The sequence below is a fragment of the Schistocerca americana genome, chromosome X, assembly GCF_021461395.2.
Source record: "Schistocerca americana isolate TAMUIC-IGC-003095 chromosome X, iqSchAmer2.1, whole genome shotgun sequence".
NCBI lineage: Eukaryota > Metazoa > Arthropoda > Insecta > Orthoptera > Acrididae > Schistocerca > Schistocerca americana.
Genome location: NC_060130.1, coordinates 849,564,826 through 849,585,029, shown reverse-complemented (window position 1 = coordinate 849,585,029; position 20,204 = coordinate 849,564,826). Strand labels below are relative to the sequence as shown.

Genomic DNA, 20,204 nt, shown 5'->3' with positions numbered 1-20,204 from the left:
TGATAGGGATCACAGACAGATGAACAATACTCATGAAGCGAGGGAACAAGAGCCTTATAAGCCATTTCTTTCGTGGATGAGTTACATTTCCATAATATTCTTCCGATGAATCTGAGTCTGGTGTCTGCTTTTCCCGCAATCTGTTTTATATGGTCATTCCACTTAAGGTCGCTCTGGATAGTTACGCGTAGATGTTATACGGCAGACGCTGTCTCCAGCTGTTTGTCATCAGTAGTCTATCTGTACAGCAGTGGAATTCTTTTCCTATGTATGCGCAATATGTTACATTTATTGACGTTCAGGGTCAACTGCCAGTCTACACCGTTCATCAACTTTCTGCAGGTCGTTCTGCAAATTCTTACTGCCAATAGCCTTAAAGAGCATCCGACGCTTTCTGCTAGATCATTTATATATATTGTAAACAGCAAAGGTCCTAACACACTTCCCTGTGGTACTCCGGATATTACCTTTTCATCTGTCGATTTAGTTCCGTTAGGAACGACGTTTTGAATTCCATCAGCAAGAAAGGTTTGAATCGAATCGCAGGTGATTTCTATGGAGGAGATGTTCACTTTCCATAATGTTCCTTCGCCTAATCTTTATAGAATCTTACAGATATCTCATCTGATCCTCTAGCCTTTCCATTACTAAGCGATTGTAGCTGCTTTTCAACTCCGTGATCGGTTAACTCAATATCTGCCATTTCAATGTTCGTACGGTTATTAAAACGAGGGACTGTGTTAAGATCTTCCACGGTTAAACAACTTCGGAAGACCGAATTTAGTATTTCGGTCATCTGTTTGCTATCTTCCATTTCGGTGCCGGTGTGGTCGCTGATAGAATGAGTAGATGATTTTGACCCACTTACTGATTTTACATACGACCAAAATCTCTTAGGGTTTTTACTCAGGTCGTTGACAAGGCCTTACTTTCAAAGTCATTGAACGCTTCTCTCATTGGTCTCCTTACGCTCATTTTTGCTTCGTTCAGCTTTTGTTTGTCAGCTATATTTTTACTTCTCTTGAATCTGAGATGAAGTGGTCTTTGTTTACGTAGCGCTTTTACATACGACCAAAATCTCTTATGGTTTTTACTCAGGTCGTTGACAAGGCCTTACTTTCAAAGTCATTGAACGCTTCTTTCATTGGTCTCCTTACGCTCATTTTTGCTTCGCTCAGCTTTTGTTTGTCAGCTATGTTTTTACTTCTCTTGAATCTGAGATGAAGTGGTCTTTGTTTACGTAGCGCTTTTCTAACACGGCTATTAAACCATGGTGGATCTTTCCCATCCCTTAAAACTTTACTCGGAACATACTTGTGTAGGGCATATTGAACGATGCCTTCGAATTTTTTCCATTTGTTCTCCATATCTTCGCCCTCATCACCGAATATTTGATGCTGACTGCTGAGATATTCTGAAATTTGTACCCTGTCACCCTTGCTGAGCAAATATATCTTCCTACCTTTCTTAACATTCCTTGTAGGACCCGTCGTCATCTATGCTGTCACAGCCTTATGATCACTGATGCCTTCCTCGACGTTAACAGATTTGATAAGTTCAGGTCTGTTTGTTGCCAGGAGGTCTAAGACTTTACCCTCTCGAGTTGGTTCTCTGAATATCTGCTCAGGGTAATTTTCGGACAAGAGATCCAGAACAACGCCACACGATTCCCTGTCTCTGGCACCAGTTTTGACGGCATAACACTCCCAATCTATACCTGGCAAGTTGATGTCATGTATTACAATGAACCAATTCTGACTCAGTACAACGAAACTGGTTGATAGTTACATTAAGGAAATATTATTGATATCGTATACCAGTTGTATAGAAAACGCAGTTCAGTGTCAGTTTCATTTTATTAGGGCAGACATAGATATTAAAACTTGGTTACCTGCTGGAGATGTTTTTACATAGTTACTCAAATTTGAACTACCTTTTGTTTGCGATAGATGATATCGTAAAAAGTGCTGAAGGTGAATAATATGTTTAATTGTAGGATGAACAAAGAAAGAAATATAACATTTTTATAATAATTTTGTTTCCAATGGGCCTGCAGTTCGATATAAGTCGTGTAAAGACATTATGAATTAAGTCCAAAAAGCTGCTTCTTTTTTTGAGATGTTCATTTAATCACGACAGACCTGTTTCAGCACTACTGTCATCATCAGGCGATCTGAAAGTCATGGTTTTATTATATACTATTTTCTAGGACAGACAGTAGCCTACTTGTCATATATGAGATTGGCAACCATACATTCATGGAATTCTTAACTTACCTATAACGTCGCTGGTTCGTCACTTAAACGTGTTTCTTACGTCTTTTAAATTGTTTCTTTGACTGGGATGTTAGTGTACAGTTTTGTAATATCAAAGGATAACCATAACTGAAAATAATTTACTACAATATAGGAAAATTTCAGTCATGGGCACTAAAGAAATTATAGAATTATTCAAATTGATACATCAAAATTACTTCTAGTTTAATGAAAAATTCTGCACACAAACTGAGGGAGTTGCCATGGGATGCAGAATTGCAGGAACTATAGCAGATATATTCTTAAATTCATTAGAAGAAAAACTTTTCAACACCACAAACCTATCATTAAAAAAAATTGTATATTACTATAGATATGTTGATGACACCGTAAGTCTACTTGATAGAAATACCACAGACATCCAGCTAATACACAATGCGCTAAATGCACTACATCCAAAAATGAAATTTACAATGGAACTAGAAAATAACAAAGCGATAAACTTTATAGACCTTACCAAAAAAAATGTTGAAAATACACCCAAATTTGATATATAAAGTAAACCTACCACCACAAATAACATTGTACATGCCACCCAAAAGCACATAAGTACGCCTAATTTCATGCCATGATCAACAGGATAATAAACCTCCCACTAGAACAAGAAGCAATACATAAAGGGAAAAAAAATTTAAAATATGTGGCACTACGGAATGGTTATAACCCAAAATTGGTTCAACAGATATATGACAGAAATACCACACCATTAAAATCAAAAATACGTAATGAAATAACACTTCAGCGAGAAACACAAACCAAATAAATTCACATATATACCGACAACATATGTAGGCAACATATCGAACACACTGAACACAGTGTTAAAGAAAACAAACGTACGCCTCGTATACCACACTGAAGGAAAATTAAAAATAAGATCGGTAAAAGTTAAATTGCCAATAGACTCGAATCCAGGTATATACAAAATTCATTGTAACGATTGTGATAAGTTCTATATAGGTCAGACAGGCCGGAACTTTAATACCAGATACAGAGAACACACTAGAAACACTGAACGCAACCCATGAACCTTCTTTCAACACCTACAAATAGAACAACATACCACAGGCAATGTAGAAAAAGAAATCCAAATTTTGCATATAACGCCTAAAGGTCGCTTACTCGATATTCTGGAAGAGGTCGAAATCTACACACATGCACACAAATATCCACAGCAAATACTCAACGAGCAATTAGATCTAAAACATAAACACTATATAGAAAACTTTATTCAAATCATCGATCGTGAAAACGGATAAACAACCAAAGACATGAGCTAAGCCAAACCAATCACACATTCACAGATAAAAATAAACAACACGGTAACTAAGTGAAATCGATAAGTAACTGCTCTGATGTCAACTTATAAAATCGTAGGTAAAATGTCAAACAAAAAACACACACAACAAATAAAATTCAGGCTATAACTTCCAACAAACATAGCCTATGAAAGCTAACTTTAAAAGATGTAAGAAAAACGCTTAAGTGACGAACCAGCGATGTTATAGGTAAGTTAAGAATTCCATGAATGTATGGTTGCCAATCTCATATATGACAAGTAGGCTACTGTCTGCCCTAGAAAATAGTATATAATAAAACCATGAGTTTCAGATGGCCTGATAATGACAGTAGTGCTGAAACAGGTCTGTCGTGATTAAACAAACATCTCAAAAAAAGAAGCAGCTTTCTGGACTTAATTGATAATAAAATATATAATAAATTAGACCTAGATTTTGTTTGTTTGCTTTTATTCCTTGCCCTCTAGCATGTTTTATTGATAATGCTTCATTACGACGAGAGTTTGCTCTTCCCGTAGTCAGTATGTAAGCTCAGGAGGTGGACAGTAACTCATGTGTACTTCAAATATGTATGAGCCGCTACTCTAAAAAACGCTGAAACTGGTAATGAGATTGCAAATGCAGATACGTATAAAATGTATACTACAGTTAACTAAAAATATTTCACCAAAAAATATGCATAACGGATTGTCCTGGTCAACAGACTTGTTTCTTTTTTTTCATTTTGAATACTATCTTTATGACTTCATGTTCTATAAAATGAAAATGTCCACAGCTACCTAGGTAGATATAAGAGTTGGCGTACTTTTAATCTCATTCAATATGATGAGATGCTCTAATATCTTACGTGCTTAATGTGAAGAACTATCGAGCATTTATTCTTTCGTTTCCGTTCTTTACAAATAATTGCAGTTCAGTGTTTGACCACGGCACATAATCTCTCAGACAAGCCGTACTGAGCGTGAGTGCAAACAAGATATAGGTATTATTATCTTTCCATATTTATTTCGATGTGTTAGTTCAGAAATGTGTTTGTGTCTGTGAGGTACGTACCACAAAGGTTTAATGTTTTCATTTTTTTTCCTTACAGAATATTCATGTATCGTTCCTGCGTACAGTGCCTCCATATTCACACCAAGCCGACGTGTGGGTGGAACTGCTGAAGCATTTCAACTACAAAAAAGTTATTTTCATACACAGCTCTGATACTGACGGGCGAGCACTGCTTGGCCGTTTCCAGACAACATCGCAAAGCCTCGAAGATGATGTAGAAATTAAAGTGCAGGTGAGTCGCCACGACTGTTATACACCGCACAAAATATGAATATGATGGCGAACTCAGACATACTATGTAACCAGAAAAGGTATAGCTATAATATTCGAATTCTCTTCACGTACTCTCGGCAGAAATACTTGTGCGTTTATTAATCGAAGAATAATTAAAATTGTTTTCAATAGACAACGAATGAAAAGCACCCGAGCGAGCAGCCGAGTCGTCGTGGCAAACGCGCACAATATTTCGACAATAGAGCGAATTATCATTAGGCACGCTGATGGCCTGATGGAGAGCCCACCGTGAGCCTGGCGGCGCCATCTCAATTCGTTGCCGAAATAATGTTCGTGTTTGTCGCTCGCCTGAGAACTTTTCATTCGTGATATACTTTGGAACAAACTGAAAAATCGCAATAAGGAAACTGTTTAGAATTCTTGTAGTCACGAGAGTATGGTTTCAGAGAGTATGGTTTAACACATTTTAGATGCATAGGCAAGCGAATCACTAAGTAAATGTAAGAACAGTTGAAATACTTCCGCCTGCGAGAATGCTTCTGAAATGATTTGTTTCATTAAATAAGGGAGTGTAGTCTTTAATCTGTGTATTGGTTCACAATATTAATGCCTGTTACTCTCTGAATGCACACGTAACTCAGTTTATTTTTGTTACTTTTCTGCTGTTTGTTTCGAATCATGAAAGAGGTAAGAAAATGTGTTGCTCCAACCTTGTGACGTATGACGATGGCAGTGATACCGCAATCTCTGGTTCCGACATCCCTGTTGTATCCCATATAGCAACTCTCCTGTTTCAAGTAATACATAATTTGTCGTTAAAATTATTGATGAAAATTTTTCCGTTCCATTGTGTAGGCTGCTACAGTAACTAGTTTCGAATTATTTCAGAAAAACAGATTTGGCTGCGAAGTTATTTAATGTCAATAACGCGTTTCATCCTTTTGGGGCATCATCATATTGTTTATAAAAACATGCCACCAATCAATTAGAAACAAACAGAGGAAGGCACATGGTCCTATCTTCTACTATTACTCGGGAAAAATGAACTGAAACTAATAGAGAATTACGTAAAAGTAGCTGGCTGAGTAACCTATCTGTCATAAAGCCATATAAAATGGAAAACTGACGCAAAATAAACCACATAAAATGGAAAGTGAACATAGTTAAAGGAAAAGACAACCGCCAGTATATCATTAGGAAGGTACAAGAAGAAGACGGAAAAATTTCAACGACTATCGCATGTTACCTTGACTCCGCTATAGCAGCACGCTTATAACATAAACGCGATGTGAGCCGCACACAGCACAATGTGCATTTGGCGCGCACACAAATATTACTGTGACAGATGAAGATACAAACACCGCGTATAGTGTGCCAAGAGCTGCCCAAGTGGCGCCCATGACAGGCATAAGGCATATTTACGAAATACAAAAACTAAGTAAAACTAGTGAATTAAGATGCATATATGCAAACCATTGCGATGAAATGAAACCAAAAGTACAGTAAGGTATCACTATATAAAACAGAAAAAAATAGGTAAACTGATGACATGAAAGATAGCTAGCTAAAATATGTCATTTAAACTCTGCCACACAGAGAAAAATAGCCAAAGTTTCAAGTGCATGCCCAGATTATGCATACAGGATCAACAAACCCAAACATAAAGGTATCAGGATCAGGGGCACTCGTAAGCATTACAAACTAGAGGCAAAGACCTATTTTAGTATTTCTTTTGTAAATAAAAACAGCCAAATGTTGCTGCAATTTATTTTATTTCTCCCAGACGCGTTTCGCCCTTTTCACTTTGAGGCATCATCAGCGGGATCTAGAATGATACAGCTTTGTTATTTTTAGATTATAAAACGGTTCACGTCTTGCTTTTTACGTAAATAAGCGATTACGTACTGTTCTTCGCGTTTTTGGTTGGCATCGGCGTTTCCATCCTGCAGAGTCGAGGGTCACAGCCTGTTTCTGTTTCTACTTCGCACACGGTAACTGGGAATTCGTCAGAGGTGAGCCGCTGATTGGAGACCATATGGCAAAGGGAGAAAGTGTATATGCATGTAACTGCTAAGTGGGGGGGCTGTAATGAATCTCGTAGTTACAGCTACCGAGGAACAATACACACTGATGCTTCCGTTGCGCGGTTTTATGGGGGAAGTTTCGAGTGGGAATCGAATAGAAAAATGATAGGCTTGTGGTCGGTCATCAGGTGAAACTTGGTACCGCAGAGTTTGGCGCCGTATATGACACCTAACGACTCTTTCTATCATCATCATCATCATCATCATCATCATTTAAGACTGATTATGCCTTTCAGCGTTCAGTCTGGAGCATAGTCCCCCTTATAAAATTCCTCCATGACCCCCTATTCAGTGCTAACATTCGTGCCTCTTCTGATGTTAAGCCTATTACTTCAAAATCATTCTTAACCGAATTCAGGTACCTTCTCCTTGGTCCACCCCGACTCCTCCTACCCTCTACTGCTGAACCCATGAGTCTCTTGGGTAACCTTGCTTCTCCCATGCGTGTAACATGACCCCACCATCGAAGCCTGTTCGCCCTGACTGCTACATCTATAGAGTTCATTCCCAGTTTTTCTTTGATTTCCTCATTGTGCACACCCTCCTGCCATTGTTCCCATCTACTAGTACCTGCAATCATCCTAGCTACTTTCATATCTGTAACCTCAACCTTATGGATAAGGTAACCTGAATCCACCCAGCTTTCGCTCCCATACAACAAAGTTGGTCGAAAGATTGAATGGTGCACAGATAACTTAGTCTTTCTCTATTTGTGAATAATTTGACTGTGCCACATATAAAGTTTTAGATCCAACCTCAGTAGGCTGTTCTGTGCCATGGGGTATTTATGGGACAGCAGTGTACCAATGCCGGAATATCAGGCATCAGTGCCTAGGGTAAAGCGTTTGCCCAGGCTATGCCGTACAATGCGATCTAACGCAGTTTTTAAGTTGCAAGAAAGCTTTCTAGCATGCCTTCGACCAGTAGGAAGTTGTTGACATTGTGAGTGAATTTTGCATGAAAATTAACTTTATCAAGGAATGAATACAGTAGTTCTTTGAGTTTTTTAGGAGCTGATAAGTTATTTACATGAATGCGTGGTGTCTGTTCTTGTACATGCCCGAAAGAATAGACACCACGCGGAATCCTCAGCCGTGTTACATATTATGTAAACTGAAGGTGGAGGGGAAAGAAAGAAACTACTGATGTCAGCTGCATCGAGATTTTGTGCCAAATCAATGGCGACGAGTGAAATTGCGTGCCGGACTGGGATTCGAACCAGGCACCTCCAGCCTACTAGGCAGATACTTGAACCACTGCGCCACTAGGATACAGTGCTTATTGCAGCTGAGCGACCTACCTCGGCATACCTCGCAGCCGACCCACATCCCCACGCAGTCCCCCTCCATGTCTTCAATGCTCGCTACTTTGAGATGCCCACAGGAGGTCGAACGTAGTTGTGCATCCACAGTGAACGTGGTTGATTCACTGCCCATCGAGGCGAATCAATTATACCAATACACGGTGGCTGTTCCTTCAGACATGTCCGAAAGAACAGAAACCACACATTCATATAACTGATTCGCCTCGACTGGCAACGAATCCACCACCTTCAGTGCGGATACAAGTAAGTGCGTTCTCCCGTGGCAATCTCAGAGTATCGAGCGTTTCCTACTCTCCCCATCCCCCACCCCCAAACATCGCCTACAGATTTTGCAGGTGCTGCTTCCGTGCGGCTCCGGTAATTACCAAGTCAAATAATACATGCCATATTGTCATGAGATACCACAACTCTATATTTTTATATTAAAAATGAAGAAATTCCTCTAGCTGTATTTAAGGTGTCGATTTTATTTTGGCAACTAGTTTCAACGTTGTAACAACGTCATCTTCAGGCCCTATAAAATATACCATGCATACAACAACCAATGTGATATCAGTAATCTATGAGTTATTATGTAAACAAATATATTATAAACATATTACATAATGGTTGAATTCAACAAAATTAATTACATTTTGGCCGTTTTCATTAAATGCAGTCATTCTGGAAATCAACAATTCATGTGGTATCAATAAGTACAAATGAAATTTTACTTAAGTGATCGTTTTTATTACAGACCAATGTCAAGCATTAAATGAAATGGGAGTATATACACTCCTGGAAATGGAAAAAAGAACACATTGACACCGGTGTGTCAGACCCACCATACTTGCTCCGGACACTGCGAGAGGGCTGTACAAGCAATGATCACACGCACGGCACAGCGGACACACCAGGAACCGCGGTGTTGGCCGTCGAATGGCGCTAGCTGCGCAGCATTTGTGCACCGCCGCCGTCAGTGTCAGCCAGTTTGCCGTGGCATACGGAGCTCCATCCCAGTCTTTAACACTGGTAGCATGCCGCGACAGCGTGGACGTGAACCGTATGTGCAGTTGACGGACTTTGAGCGAGGGCGTATAGTGGGCATGCGGGAGGCCGGGTGGACGTACCACCGAATTGCTCAACACGTGGGGCGTGAGGTCTCCACAGTACATCGATGTTGTCGCCAGTGGTCGGCGGAAGGTGCACGTGCCCGTCGACCTGGGACCGGACCGCAGCGACGCACGGATGCACGCCAAGACCGTAGGATCCTACGCAGTGCCGTAGGGGACCGCACCGCCACTTCCCAGCAAATTAGGGACGCTGTTGCTCCTGGGGTATCGGCGAGGACCATTCGCAACCGTCTCCATGAAGCTGGGCTACGGTCCCGGACACCTTTAGGCCGTCTTCCGCTCACGCCCCAACATCGTGCAGCCCGCCTCCAGTGGTGTCGCGACAGGCGTGAATGGAGGGACGAATGGAGACGTGTCGTCTTCAGCGATGAGAGTCGCTTCTGCCTTGGTGCCAATGATGGTCGTATGCGTGTTTGGCGCCGTGCAGGTGAGCGCCACAATCAGGACTGCATACGACCGAGGCACACAGGGCCAACACCCGGCATCATGGTGTGGGGAGCGATCTCCTACACTGGCCGTACACCACTGGTGATCGTCGAGGGGACACTGAATAGTGCACGGTACATCCAAACCGTCATCGAACCCATCGTTCTACCATTCCTAGACCGGCAAGGGAACTTGCTGTTCCAACAGGACAATGCACGTCCGCATGTATCCCGTGCCACCCAACGTGCTCTAGAAGGTGTAAGTCAACTACCCTGGCCAGCAAGATCTCCGGATCTGTCCCCCATTGAGCATGTTTGGGACTGGATGAAGCGTCGTCTCACGCGGTCTGCACGTCCAGCACGAACGCTGGTCCAACTGAGGCACCAGGTGGAAATGGCATGGCAAGCCGTTCCACAGGACTACATCCAGCATCTCTACGATCGTCTCCATGGGAGAATAGCAGCCTGCATTGCTGCGAAAGGTGGATATACACTGTACTAGTGCCGACATTGTGCATGCTCTGTTGCCTGTGTCTATGTGCCTGTGGTTCTGTCAGTGTGATCATGTGATGTATCTGACCCCAGGAATGTGTCAATAAAGTTTCCCCTTCCTGGGATAATAAACAGTGCTAAAGAGAATATGCATTCCTAATCATCAGACATAGGTAGGGTAAGATCCATTATTAAACAATAGTAAAGGGAGGGAAAGGTAGAAATAGAGTTATGCTTGCATAACAATGCATTGTCATCTTACCCTACATATGGCAGGAGAAATATCCTGTAGCTGGACTAACGACGACTCAAGAGGATCGTTCAACGTGACAGAAGTGCAATGCTTCTAAAAATTGTTGCAGATTTCAATGCTGGGCCGTCAACAAGTGTCAGCGTCCGAACCATTCAACGAAACGTCATCGATATGGGCTTTCGGAGAAGGAGGTCCAGTCGTTTACCCTTGATGAGTGCACGACACAAAGCTTTGCGCCTCGCCTGGGCCCGTCAACACCGACATAGGACTGTTGATGACTGGAAATATATTGCCTGGTCGGACGAGTCTCGTTTCAAATTGTATCGAGCGGATGGGCGTGTACGGGTATGGAGACAACCTCGTGAACCATGAACCCTGCATTTCAGCAGAAGAATGTTAAGCTGGTGGAAGCTCTGTAATGGTGTGAGGCACGTGCATTTGGAGTGATATGGGACCCCTTGTACGTCTAGATACGACTCGGACAGGTGACACGTACGTAAGCATCCTGTCTGATCATCTGCATCCATTCATGTCCATTGTGCGTTCCAACGGACTTGGGTAATTGCAGCAGGACAATGCGACATCCACACGTCCAGAGTTGCTACAGAGTGGCTCCAGGAACACTATTCTGAGTTTCAACACTTGCGCTGGCCACCAAACTCCCGAGACATGAACATTATTGAGCATGTCTGGGATGCCTTGCAACGTGTTGTTCGGAAGAGATCTCCACCCCCTCGTACTCTTACGGATTTATGGACAGCCCTACAGGATTCATTAAGTCAGTTCCCTCCAGCACTACTTCAGACATTAGCCAAGTCCATTGCACGTCGTGTTGTGGCACTTCTGCGTGCTCGCGCGCACCCTACACGATATTAGGTAGATGTATCAGTTTCTTTGGCTCTTCAGTGTAATTAATATTACTTAACGAAAGTCTTCTGATCCTATGAATCACGAGTTGCGGAACGTCGAATTTTTTTACAGAGAGTTATAAGCCGTTACATAAAAGGAACACCACTATAGTACACTTGTGACAATATTTCGTGGTATTCAGCATTTTACTCAAGACCACGGCCAATTACCTATCCTATCCCCGTAAAAAGTAACTTTATATATTTTTCGTGTGTATATTTTGAGCTGTATATTTTCATTTTATTATTATGATAAATACTATATAATTGTGAGATGATGCCTGGATGAATAAATACGTAAATAAATAAGTAGATTTAACAAATTAACGTTTTTTGACAGGTCGAGTTTGCAATAGAGATTGAACCGGGACTTGACAGCTATACGGATTATTTGACAGAAATTAAAGGCGCACAGTCACGAGTCTTCCTTATGTACGCAAGGTAAGGGTTTCATGGTAATTCTACTCATTACTGCAATACCTATTCGTATTTTATGTCCTAGTTACCGTAATGTATGGAAAAATATTAAGACTTCATAATCCTTCAAGACATTACAGAGACAAACATTTCTAGCGTTACTTGGATCTGAACTACAGAATGTGACTGGAGAAGTATGCTGCATTAATGTTGTGCCAATTAGTCAATAGCTGAACAACAAATTACCCTTATTTTGATGAGATTCGTAATAATTTTATTCAGAGGAAAATTTGATAAGACTGTACGGCATCCCCACAAAATACGAGGGTAATCCCAAAAATAAGGTCTCCTATTGTTTTTGTAAGTACATAGACCTGTTTATTTCTACAATGGTTTACATAAGTTTACAGCTTGAACATTTAGCTATTTTTCGACATAATCACCATTTCCGTCGATGCATTTTTGTAGACACTGTGGCAGTTTTTGTATGCCTGTGTCATACCAGCTCGCCGCCATGCTGTTCAGAAAGTTATGAACATCTTCTTTCACTTCGCCGTCGGAGCTGAATCGCTGGGACCACAATTAACGCTGACAGGTACTGTGAGACTCTTAAAAAAACTCATACGGCCAATTCAGAACCGGAGAAGAGGAATGTTGAGCAAGGGCGTACACATTCTCCATGACAACGCTCGCCCACACATCGCTCAGCAAACCGTTGCTCTCCTGCAATAGTTTCGGTGGAACATAATCACCCACCCACCCTACAGCCCTGACTTGGCGCCCAGTGACTATCACCTATTCCATAGGTTAAAAGAACATTTGGCAGGAAAGCGATACAGCCCCAACGACGAGGTGAAAGAAGAGGTTCATAACTTTATGAACAGTATGGCGGCGAGCTGGTATGACATGGGCACACAAAAACTGCCACAGCGTCTACAAAAATGCATCGACAGAAATGGTGATTATGTCGAAAAATATCTAAATGTTCAAGCTGTAAACTGATGTAAACCATTGTAGAAATAAACAGGTCTATGTACTTATAAAAAAATAGGAGACCTTACTTCTGGGGTTACCCTCGTATATCAGTCGCAATTGAAAATAATGTGAGTCAGTCACTCATCAGTGCGTGAGTGATTGCAATTCCCGTTTCTGTACCACCACGGATGCCACGTAACTGTACTTGACTAGCAGCACATGTAATGGGCCTAGTTGTCTTTTGCCGCGTTGAGCAAAGCACAGAATTTCTAAACTGTCTACCAACCTGGCGTCTTCAAGCGATGTTATCCCAGCATACATGTAATACGTAGATCTTGAGCTCGCTGTTTTTTCTGTGAGGTTTTAATGGAGCTAACAAGAAACAGGCTAAGGCTTCCTCTTACTGAAATAATAAGTTCCAAAGTTTATACACATGCCAGCAGTTGTTTTACTATGCAGACTTCTTCAGATAAAATTACAAACTGTACAACGATGAGGCATAGTAATGCACACGCCAACAGTTCACAGGTAAAGTTACTAATCATTCTTATCACTAAAAATACAATTGTTTATCATTTATTTTCAAACTGAGTAGCAACTATTGTTAACATTTCACAGACCAAATTACACTCTGAACTACCTGCTTAGTTTCGATATAAGAGGCGAACTGCAATCCAGCCAAGCTACCTGTTTGGCCCCTCCACTAACGACTGAACTGTTTGAAGCGAATCAATTTGCTAGACAGTCATTCGCTGCGAAGCTGATTACACGTGAAGTAATTCGGTTCCTTCTAGCTACTCAAATGTTTTCTAAAAGTTGACATTAAAAAACACAATTATGAGTTTTGGCGCGCAGACCAGAGGGTAATTCAGTAACCTTTTATTACAACAGCTAATCAGAACACAAGGCGCTTCAGTTGGCATAGTTTCCCGCCACCGTTGTAGCTATGTAGAAACATCTGTTGATCCTTCCTCACTCTATCTCATAACATCAAAAGATAAGTGACCCTTATAAAGCTGGAATGATCGATCAGCCACTCCAAAGTAACTAAGATATGGCGATAATAAGTATTCATTAGTTCAAAATACCTTTAAGGCCGGAATTATTCATCAAATAGTCATTCATTTACACTAGGAAATCTTAAATTTAGCACCAGGATTTTGTCATCATGAGACCTCTGCTGGAATTACACGCAAGCCAGTTCTTCAATCACATAACTATCAGAACACAAGTAGATTCAGTTTGTGAAATCTCAGACCTCTGCTGGAATTACACGCAAGCCAGTTCTTCAATCACATAACTATCAGAACACAAGTAGATTCAGTTTGTGAAATCTCCCACTATAGGTGTAACTGTGTAGTAGCGTCTGGCGTTCCTACCTCACTCTACGTTATGACGTCTTGATTCAACTAATGTATGACTGAGAAGTGATATGTGGGAACAACTATGGCTCCAAGCACCATAAATGTTACAATAGTCAACCAAATAGACCACGTCACAGTACGATATAAATCAAATAGTTTGGTGGCATGAAGTACAGATTCAGAAGTCAGCTATAAGGGCCAGCAAAACTCAGAGCTTGAGACAACGTGGAGAAAGTAGTTCGATAAAACGTCGAAATCCTTAATAACACCAGCATAAAAGAATATTTCCTACTCCTACTGCTACTTGACGACCACTGAAAAAATACAGGAAAAGGAAATTAATCTAGGACAGAATATCTAGCTATTAGTTGGGATCAAGCCTGTGCAAAACGCCAACTTAAGCCACTGGAAGTGGAAGGGAATTCTGAGTGGGTCAGGGAATTTACGTAGCTGAGAGCAATATTCACATAAGACGTAACGTGCCAGACATATAGCCGGCCGCGGTGGCCGTGCGGTTCTGGCGCTGCAGTCCGGAACCGCGGGACTGCTACGGTCGCAGGTTCGAATCCTGCCTCGGGCATGGGTGTGTGTGTGATGTCCTTAGGATAGTTAGGTTTAAGTAGTTCTAAGTTCTAGGGGACTTATGACCTAAGATGTTGAGTCCCATAGTGCTCAGAGCCATTTGAACCATTTGAACCAGACATATATCAAAGAGATGATGCAAGCTGTGATTCGATCCGGTGTGCCTCACAAGGAATCCCTTGAGTGTGGGGTCGCAAGTTCAAGCTTTAGTAAGGCTCACTTGAAAGTGTTGTGTTAACTAACAGCTATGACTGGAAAAATACGAGGCGTGTTTTTTAAGTAAGGTCCGTTTTGTTGTAGACACTAGTAGTTCGTGCGCATACCGCAACGAACGCGTGCGTCGTGTACCGGCATGCCTCGAGCAAACTGTGCCCAGTTTCAGCTCTGTGGATAACCTATACTGTTCTGTTCTGTGCTTTCAAAATGTTTAAGACTATCAACTCGCCCGCCGCATATGAGGTTCGCTCAGTGATACGGTTTTTGTCAGCAAGGAACCTATCTATTGCAGAAATTCATCGACAGATTTGCGAAGTGTACAGTGATTCTGTTATGAGTGAAAACAAAGTGCGTAAGTGGATGAGAGAATTTAAAGATGGCCGTGACAACGTCCATGATGAGGACCGCTCCGGTCGCCATTCTTTGATTACAGATGATTTGTTGGCTCCAGTTGAAGTGAGAATTCGTGAGAACTGGCACTTCACAATAACAGGTCTCTCAAACGAATTTCCTGATGTGTCGAGATCAGTGCTTTATAACATTGTTTCTGAACACCTAAGGTTTAGGAAACTGTGCTCTCATTGGGTCCCGAAACTCCTAACAGAGGACCACAAAAACAAAAGATATTTGAGTGTGTGATGAATTTCTTGACTCGTTATCATGGAGAAGGTGATGGCTTCTTGAGTCAGATTGTAGCTGGAGACGAAACATGGGTTTCGCATATCACGCCCAAATCGAGCAACAGAGCATGGCATGGAGACACACACACTCGCCTGTAAAGGTGAAGGCCAAACTGATTATGTCCCAGGGCAAAATCATGGCGTCAGTGTTTTGGGATATTCATGGTGTTTGGTTGGTCGACTTCGTGCAGTGTAGGAACCACTATCAATGCAGAAGCATACTGCCAAACCCTGGGAAAGTTACGCAGAGCAATTCAAAACAAGAGATGCAGCATGCTGTCAAAGGGAATTTTCCTGCTCCATGGCAATCCAAGACCTCACACTGCAGGTGAGACCCGCGATTTATTGGGCAGTTTTGGCTGGGAAGTTTTAGACCACCCACCCTATGGTCCTGATCTTGCGCCAAGCGATTACCATCTGTTTCTCCACCTCAAACAACACCTCAGTGGCAACCGTTACAATGATGACGACGACGTGAAAACGACAGTGAACTCTTGGTTATCGGAACAGGTGGTAAGTTTTTATGTAGACGGTATTTTAAAATTGGTTGAGAAGTATATGTGTTTGAACAAACTTGGCAACTATATCGAAAAATAGTGAAGTATGTACTGTCTGAAAATAAATTTACTTTTTTGAAATAACCTTTCGTTGTGTACCTATGTTCAAACGGACCTTACTTAAAAAAAAAAAAAAACGTCTCGTATTAGCTGCTAATGACTCACCACGTGCATCTGAAGGGCCACAAAAAATTAGGGTACTGGAGGTGCAGAGATCAACCTTCTATGGCATGTATGTATTATACTTCACAAAATGGACAACGTCGACATTCAAGAAATGTTCAAAGCAAACCACTAACTTGCACCATGAACACAGAATGAAAAATGGCGCGCCATAGTGGTCAGAAAGACTTGCACCATCAAGATCAAAGGCGAAATCCTTAGTAGTTACAAACCGTACAGGATTTTCAGTTAGGTATCCACTCTTACAGAATGCATATAGAATCATATTGGTGTAACAGGGTGATGAGAACTGATGGAATTTGATGGCATGTAACTGAATGCGAAACAGTCTGTCGTGGAGCTTATCGTGAAACTGGCTACCCTTTAGGCATAGCTGCAGATAGTGCGAGAATTTGTTTTATAGATACAAAAAAAAAAAAATATTCACAGGCTGAATTCGTCTAGCGGTTCCGGGTGGTATGAATTACAATGTGACACACTTTTCAGGGGGAATAGTTTGCTCTAAAGGAGTGTAATTTTTATATGCAGACCAGAAATCAAGCGAAAGCAATTTGTTTTGACCAGCTATTGGCCAAAATCAGTGCTGATACCAGTTATAGTTCTCCTAGGCCCATTTTCCCACTCTTGCTTGCTGTGACCTAAACATTCCGTACTGCCCTAAAAAGACCACACACACGAGAAAAAATCATAGGTGGCAGAGCATCTCCCACTTCTCGTAGCACAATAAATAACTTTCTAGTCAGTTTAAAAAATAGATTGGCAGTCGGTATAATTGTATACGGTGGCGTTTGTTTACCTCTGCTACAAATTTTTAGGCCCATTCCGCAGTTAACTGTGCACCGTCAAGTTGAAGCATTGTTTGAAATTTCGTTATTTTATGTGTTGAAATTCCGTAACACCGTTCGAAGTTATGCAGCTGTCCACTGCTCTCCTTGAAATCACTGCAATCCATGTCGTGCACAATGTGCAACATAGTAGGTCACTATCATGCAAATCCTGCATATTGCATCGAGCATCCTTGAAACTCGAAACACCAGTTTTTGTAAAAAGTGTGCCTTGTCCTCCCTTGAATTTCCGTATTTTTTCTTATGCAATACACGGTCATACTGCTCCTAACTTATTCGAAATATGTTTATAATTGTATTTTTACTATGCTGTGGATGATATTCCATGTATGCAATTTATTTACTACCCGCTCCTTGGACAACGATTATTCTTTACTACGTTTCACTGGAGGGGAGATTTGTGGCGTCCTATGTGACAAGGATGATGAACTGTTTCAGTATCATCTTCACTTGGCAAAAACGTATTGTCATCATTGTATTCTTCATGTACAACTTCCGCATAGTTTGGCATACACGACACCACACATTCCAATGACACATCTTGCAGAAATGCTGTTTCATCTGCCACTTCTTTGTCACTCTGTGAAATTCTTTGTGTTCCTTTTCGACGAAATGTCAGTTTCAGCAACTGTTGTTGTAGATATAATGCAGTGTTTGCTTTGTTTATCGTTGCTATTGCCAATACTGTGGTTCTGTGGTAAGCCCTGAGTGAGACATTGAGTGTCATAAATATCATTGGCCTTTTGCAACCTGGCACTGACAGAGTTCCTTGTCAGTCAACTTGTTCAGCCACAAAATCTGTTGTGGAAACTCAAACTCCATATAAACATGGCACTAATTCAAGCAGTGATATTCTACATATCCCAGACAGGGAGTAAATGGAAACTAAAATTTCATGACCTTCTTGTGTTTGAACCAAAAGTCATAAGGGAAAATCTCCGATTGAGTACTCCACTGCAGTCTGGCGGTCCCAGTACACACGTGAGTTTTGTGGAAAACATAGCACTCCACACATCGAAGTTCTGATACGAAACAAACATCTAGTGTGAACATATACGATTCGAATAGGGATTCACTGATGGCGTAAAAAATAGTTAGATTTTGTTTGTAGCCAGTGACTGGAATAAGAGTTAGTGACTGAGTGACTGAAGCCCTCCGCTCAGCAGCGACGGCCTAAATACTTGCTGTCAAGAGGGTATTGGTGGTGTGTTGCTTGCGAGTCTGTCTCTGACCTCTCTCGTGATAGGTGTGCTTGATCCAGCTCCTACTATCGATCTTCGCACTACATCTCTGCCGGCTGGTGTGTTGGCGGCAGCTTACGCCAACACATGCCTCATCCCCCTCCTTCCCTCCCTCCCTCCCTCCCTCCCTCCCTTCCTCCCTCCCTCCCTCCCCCCTCCCCAAAATGCTGCACCGTTGTCGCGTAGGGAAGATGCAAATGATAACAGGGAGGGAGGAGGGAGGCTGGACGCTGTACGTAGAGACGGGCTGGGAGCCGTGACTGGAGGATGGCATACTCCCAAATGCACCCCATCATCGGGCTTGTGAGGCAACAGGAACATCCTTGGGAAAATTGCTGCCAGGGCACATGTCCAGGCCTGAGGGCGTGTCCTAAGGCGATGTCGACGTCGCCGACAGGTCCACGTCCATCGGGTCAGCGAGCGGGGACGGCGGTAACGAAGGAGCATCGTCCATCCGCTCCTCCTGGGGTGCCCTGGTGGCACCAGAGGCTGTCTGGGAAGGCCGCATGGTCCCGCGAGGCCGTGAATCTGGGGGAAGAAAAGCAGTAAAATCATGGGGCAAATGACACGCGCAAATTTTGTTCTGGTGGTTGTGCTGCAAACCATTGGGGCCTGCAGTCAGGTACACAGAAAAGCTAATGTTTTCCTGGGTCATGCCTCTTTCCGAGCGCCCACGGTTGCCATAAACCCTGAAAAGAACAAGATTGTGTGACGCAAAGTGATACTTGCGGACCATTGGCGGCGCCAGAAGCTGCGGTGGTTGTAGCAAATGTAGTAGCATCCGATGGCAGCCGCCATTCAGAAGTTCCGCCGGTGATGGCCCGTCTCATGGGTGGGAGCAATAAGAGGCGAGAAAGAGTTACAGCGCCCGTTCCCATGTGTGGGTGGTGCGAAGTTTGGCCATCTGTTGTTTAAAAGTGATTACGAGGTGTTCTGCCTCTCCGTTGGACTGGGGGTGAAACGGAGCACTTGTTAGTTGACGAATGTCTTTTCGTTCACAAAACAGTTCAAATCACGTGAAGTGAACTGTGGTCTGTTGTCCGACACAAGTACTTCTAGCCATCTCCAGGGCAAAAGGTTGAGGACAACACTTGTATGGTACTACGGTACGCGGTCGAGTTCATAGGCACTGGAAATGGAAACTCGCTAAAAGAGTGTACCACTATGAGCACATGAGTGTTCCAAAATGGTCCTGCAAAGTCAATGTACACTCATTGCCATGGCGATTGAGTCTTAAGGCAAGCTGCGAATGTCTGTGGCGGAGCGAATTGGTTTTCCGCACATGCGCGACACTTTGATGTCATGTATTCAATGTGAGTGTCCATGCCCTGCCAAGTACTGCGCCGTCGCGCTAACTGTTTAGTGTGAACAATTCCCCAATGTCCTTGATGGAGCAATCGCAATACATCCTTTTGTAACTCTAAGTGCACGCGATTGTCCACTGTCATTTTGAACTACAGTCACACCCTGTTGAACTGAAAGGTTACGCCGTCGTGCAAAATGTCGGCGCACAACTGACTTCTAGATACTGTTCAATGAACGAGCCCAACACGTGCGAATGTAATGAAACAAAATCTTGAGATCTGGGTCTGCTTCCATAGTCTGTACAATATTTCTGTAGTGCAAGTGAAAAGATTCCAGCAATT

The 20,204-nt window shown here is 42.3% G+C and overlaps 1 protein-coding gene across 1 annotated transcript in view; it reads left to right on the top strand.

The window, feature by feature from the left end:
- LOC124555549 (glutamate [NMDA] receptor subunit 1) overlaps positions 1 to 20,204 on the top strand; it is a 517,145-nt gene that overhangs the window by 194,420 nt on the left and 302,521 nt on the right. Inside the window, exons 5-6 of the mRNA XM_047129505.1 lie at positions 4,704 to 4,898; positions 11,839 to 11,939. Of these exons, the coding sequence (XP_046985461.1) occupies positions 4,704 to 4,898; positions 11,839 to 11,939 (296 nt within the window). The remainder of the gene's footprint in view (positions 1 to 4,703; positions 4,899 to 11,838; positions 11,940 to 20,204) is intronic.